This window comes from Sinocyclocheilus grahami, unplaced genomic scaffold, assembly GCF_001515645.1.
Source record: "Sinocyclocheilus grahami isolate Dianchi unplaced genomic scaffold, SAMN03320097.WGS_v1.1 scaffold381.1, whole genome shotgun sequence".
Taxonomy (NCBI): Eukaryota; Metazoa; Chordata; class Actinopteri; order Cypriniformes; family Cyprinidae; genus Sinocyclocheilus; species Sinocyclocheilus grahami.
Genome location: NW_015505560.1, coordinates 520,642 through 525,641, shown reverse-complemented (window position 1 = coordinate 525,641; position 5,000 = coordinate 520,642). Strand labels below are relative to the sequence as shown.

Below are 5,000 nucleotides of genomic sequence, written 5' to 3'. Positions count from 1 at the left end.
ATGAGAGCATGTTCTAGTACACCCCCAAAACAAAATCAAGACTTTGTAAAAGAGCATAATAGGACCCCTTTAATAAAAATTACTTACATGTCCTAATTGAACTATGGCCTAATCCTGGCTTAGTCTAAGCCCTGTCTGTGAAACCGGGCCTATATATAGTAGTTTAATGTAGCACTGATACTAAAACTCTGTAAACTTGAATTTTTCTCACACAGTAAACTTCATTTTGCTGATATAATGCTGATATAATTTGTTTTTAGCTGTGATTTTTTAAAATCAGTTTTATCTGCTGTGGTAAAGCACATTGGTCAGCTGCTGCTGTTGTTAATGGTGCTATATAAATGATGGACGGGTCACTGGATGGAGCAGCGGGTCAACACTGCGGCTTTGGCGACTCCAGCAACCACCCAAACGAAACCCCATCCTTCTGCAGCTAACAATTTGGACAAAATCGACGCCGCCAACCCGGCTTCCACCACCGGAGCTGCAGGGAACAGGAACGGTAAGAGAACGGGTGCAAATGACGCCCCGACGCCCAGCAAAAACATGGAAAGCAAAGTCAGCATTTTAATATGATCTGGAGAAAGTAGATTCTTCGGTCCTCCTTCGCTCAGCCTCCTCTGCTCCTCTTCTTGGATCCAGATGTCCAGGTCCTTCTGTTCTTTCTCTTCTCTCTTCTTTCTCTCTCTCTCCTCCTCCATCTGTCTTTCCTCCAGCCGTCTCATGTTCTCCAGCTCCGTCTGCAGAGACTCTGTGAACCGTCTCAGTCTTTCTGGGATCGGCTCCACGTTCTGATCTTCTTTCAATATGTCCGTGTTAATCCGATCAATCCTGGCTTGAATGTGTTTCCTTCTTCGTTCAGTTTCTTGCTTCTCTTCATTGACGTCAGAAATGAACGCACGCCAACGAGCATCAGCCATTTTCTTGACCTCCTGCTTTATTTTCCTCGTTCTTTCAGCCGTTTCTGCTTGCATTCTCTCTTCTATTATCTTCTGGGCTTTCTGCATGGCCTCTGTGACTTCATTAGTGAAGTGACGGTTCTTATTCCCAGCCAGCAGTTTATCCACTTTCTGCAGGAGTCGACTCACTTGTTCTCGGTTTGTAGGGTTTGTGTTGTCAAAGGCCATGAAACGCCTCCCAAATCTCTTCACGAGGTCTCGAACTTTTCGATTTTGTTTCAAAATAAACTCTCCAATGGATACTCCTCTGAGTCTGTCGGCGTGTGAGAATATCAGGATGCTGTGACGATCGATATCTAAAAATGTTTTTTTTTATTGGTGTTATGAAGTATTCTAATTTGTTGAGATAGTGAATTGGTGGGTTTTTGTTAAATGTGAGCCAAAATCATCACAATTAAAAGAACCAAAGACTTAAACTACTTCAGTCTGTGTGCATTGAATTTATTTAATACACAAGTTTCACAATTTGAGTTGAATTACTGAAATAAATGAACTTTTCCACGACATTCTAATTTATTGAGATGCACCTGTTTATGTGTATATATATATATATATATATATATATATAGTTACAGTTAGTACATGTTCTAGGAGGGGTTGAAACAGGGTTGAAAGAAATGATCAAAGACATCCATTTAATGCATGATCACATGAGACTTTACTCAATTATTTGTATGTTATGTGATTATCCACTTCATCTTGACACAGTCTGTTTAACTGACAGAGAACCGCTTCAGATGATTCGGTGAGTGAGTGATCCGAAATAACGTGAATCGATTCATCGTTTGGTCAATTCACCGAATGTGTCAGAAAATCTTTATTAGGTTTTTAATTTTACAAATCTGTAAAATCACGGTGAATTGATGGTAATACCACTGCACTTTGATTTATTTCATGGTATTGAATGAGCACTACAATATCCTAGTATTTACATGTCCCTTCAAGGTACTTTAAAGAATATACACTCCTATATAAAGTCACTTTGACCTTTCTTTATTCAGCTTTAATTTGACTTTGCAATGAACACAAGCAAAGCTAGCCTCTGAGAAACAATTTCAGACAACAAACATTTACAGTCCTTTACACTCCTTTGTTTAAATTTAGTTACACATATACGTGTCCCTGGAGCACAAAAGCAGTGTTAAGTCGCTGGGGGATATTTGTAGCAATAGCCAACAATACATTGTATGGGTCACAATTATACATTTCTCTTTTATGCCAAAAATCATTAGGATATTAAGTAAAGATCATGTTCCATGAAGATATTTTGTACATTTCCTACCGCAAATATATCAAAACTTAATTTTTGATTAGTAATATGCATTGCTAAGAACTTCATTTGAACAACTTTAAAGATGATTTTCTCAATATTTAGATTTTTTTGCACCCTCAGATTCCAGATTTTCAAATATTGTCCTATCCTAACAAACCATACATCAATGGAAAGCTTATTTATTCCGCTTTAATTGACACTTAAGACTTAAAGACTCACTTAAAGTAGTTTAAAAAAAAACAAGAACCTGGAAAACAAACTTACTTCATAATATAATCCTAATTATTATATTCAATGTAATATGATAATTAATAATTATTAACTATGTTACATTGCACAATAAAGTCCAGAGACTCCATAATGATATGCCTTCCCTTTATTTACATGAACATTTTAGTGCACACAATTCAGTAAATGAACTAACAGAGGAACAGTGTAACTACAAATCAACTAAACAACCTGCGAGACTGTTACATTTTATGCAATCAGGAGGAAATTATATAAAAGCCACATATCAAGTGTTTTTAATTCATATATCAAGAGTGACGATGCAAAGACACTGTAAACCATATATTAAAGAATTTTAATGTTCTTGTGATGATTTTTTTTAAAAAAATAGACCAGGTGGCGGCTCGCCATTATTAAAAAGAAGCCAGAACGGAGAGATAATTAATTGTGGAGAGTAAGAGAAGGATGGGCTAATAAAAATGGAAGATAATGCAATGAATGCTCCTTAGATGAGCAAAGAGGTAAACGTGTTGTAAGAGACTGAAAATGAGTTTTGAACCGAGTTGTTCAATGTTCAGCTGACATCTCGGATTTGTCGATTCCACCAATAAAGTCTGACTTTGGCATCCAGGAACCTGCAACTCGACTGATCTTTGCAAAGAAGAGAAGATCTTTTTTCCCCACACCACCACAGCTGCAATTAAATGTTAATTAGTGTCCCTGGGAATTAAAAATATCAGATTTTTCTCTTTTTTTCTATCCAGGCAATCACAAGGATTCAGAGGAAAAGATTTTTGTTTTAGATTCCAGAATCCACACGGTTCCAAAAGCACAAATGTGGATTCATTCAGTATAGCGCCACTTTGTGGCACATACAGCAAATGTGATTCAGTCACAATGCTTCATGGAATGCCAGGTTGTTTCGCTCTTCTTTAAAAAAAAATCCTTGAGGAGGAAGTGACTGAGAAAAGACTTTAGACTCAAGACTGCTGATGACGTGAGCACTGGCTGTGACGCTCTTTACTGGATGCAGCATTTTGTCAGTGTTGCCAACTTTACAGATGCAGCTTTCATTGCAACTCCGGCAGCTGTACCAAAAAAACTCCCACTTTCTGCAGCTCCAAAGCCAAGCAAACTGGCCAAAAACTCCATTGACAATCCGGCTTCCACTGCTGGAGCTGCAGGGAACAGAAACAGTAAGAGAGCGGGTGCAAATGACGCCCCAACGCCCAGCAAAAACATGGAAAGCTTAGTCAGCATTTTAATATAGTAATCTGAAGAAAACTGATTGTTCTGCTCTGCTTCGCTCAGCCTCCTCTGCTCCTCTTCTTGGATCCAGATGTCCAGGTCCTTCTGTTCTTTCTTTTTTCTTTCCTTTATCTCCTCCATCTCTCTTTCCTCCAGCCGTCTCATGTTCTCCAGCTCTTTCTGCAGAGATGCTCTGAACCGCTGCAGTCTTGCTGGGATCGGTCGCACGTTCTGCTTTTCCTTCTCGATATCAGTCTCAATCCGATCAATCCTGCGTTGAATGTGTTTCCTTCTTCGTTCAGTTTCTTGCTTCTCTTCATTGACGTCAGAAATGAACGCACGCCAATGAGCATCAGCCATTTTCTTGACCTCCTTCTTGATTATCCTCGTTCTTTCAGCCGTTTCTGCTTGCATTCTCTCTTCTATTATCTTCTGGGCTTTCTGCATGGCCTCTGTGACTTCATTAGTGAAGTGACGGTTCTCATTCACAGCCAGCAGTTTATCCACTTTCTGCAGGAGTCGACTCACTTGTTCTCGGTTTGTAGGGTTTGTGTTGTCAAAGGCCACGAAACGCCTCTCAAATCTCTTCACGAGGTCTTGAACTTTTGGATTTTGTCTCGAAATAAACTCTCCAATGGATTCTCCTCTGAGTCTGTCGGCGTGTGAGAATATCAGGATGCTGTGATGGCTGATGTCCTCACAAAACATCTCCAGAATCATCTCTACGGTGCGCTGCTGCTCCTCTGTATATCGCTCTATCGGTATGATGAGCAGAAATGCACGAGGACCAGGAGAAGACAAGGCCAGGCAATGTATTACCTCCTGTCGCAGTTCTTCAGTTGTCAGATCGGTGTCAAAAAGCCCAGGTGTGTCCACAAGAACGAGATTTCGTCCTTCCACTGTTCCATGTTCTCTCCTGCACTCTTTAGTGACTGAACTCATGCTCACTTCAGCATGAAATCGATCTTCTCCCAGGATGGTGTTTCCTGTCGCACTTTTCCCCGCACCGGTTCTTCCCAGCAGAACCAGACGCAGTTCATCTGGCACTGGATTCACTGCGAGCGGATCGCTGGAACCAGAACCCGATAGAGAGCTCTGAGTGGGTCTCTTCCTCGCTTTTGAGTTTCTGCTCTGAACATCTGCTCCTGAGGAACAAGCGATCATGTCAAATCAAAGAATCAAGCAAAATAACAGTCCTGCATCTTGAAAATAATTTTAATGACAAAAATAAGCATTCAAAATGCATAATTTAACGTACGAGTGGATAAGGCATAAAGTAATGTGTAAAGTAG

General features: G+C 40.0%; 1 protein-coding gene across 1 annotated transcript in view; it reads right to left on the bottom strand.

Moving 5' to 3' along the window:
* Positions 1-103: 103 nt before the first annotated feature.
* The window catches only part of LOC107549791 (GTPase IMAP family member 7-like), a 5,841-nt gene continuing 944 nt past the window's right edge, over positions 104-5,000 (bottom strand). The window contains exons 3-4 of the mRNA XM_016230966.1: positions 3,991-4,853; positions 104-842 (exon numbers count right to left, since the gene is read on the bottom strand). Of these exons, the coding sequence (XP_016086452.1) occupies positions 354-842; positions 3,991-4,853 (1,352 nt within the window). The 3' untranslated portion in view covers positions 104-353. The remainder of the gene's footprint in view (positions 843-3,990; positions 4,854-5,000) is intronic.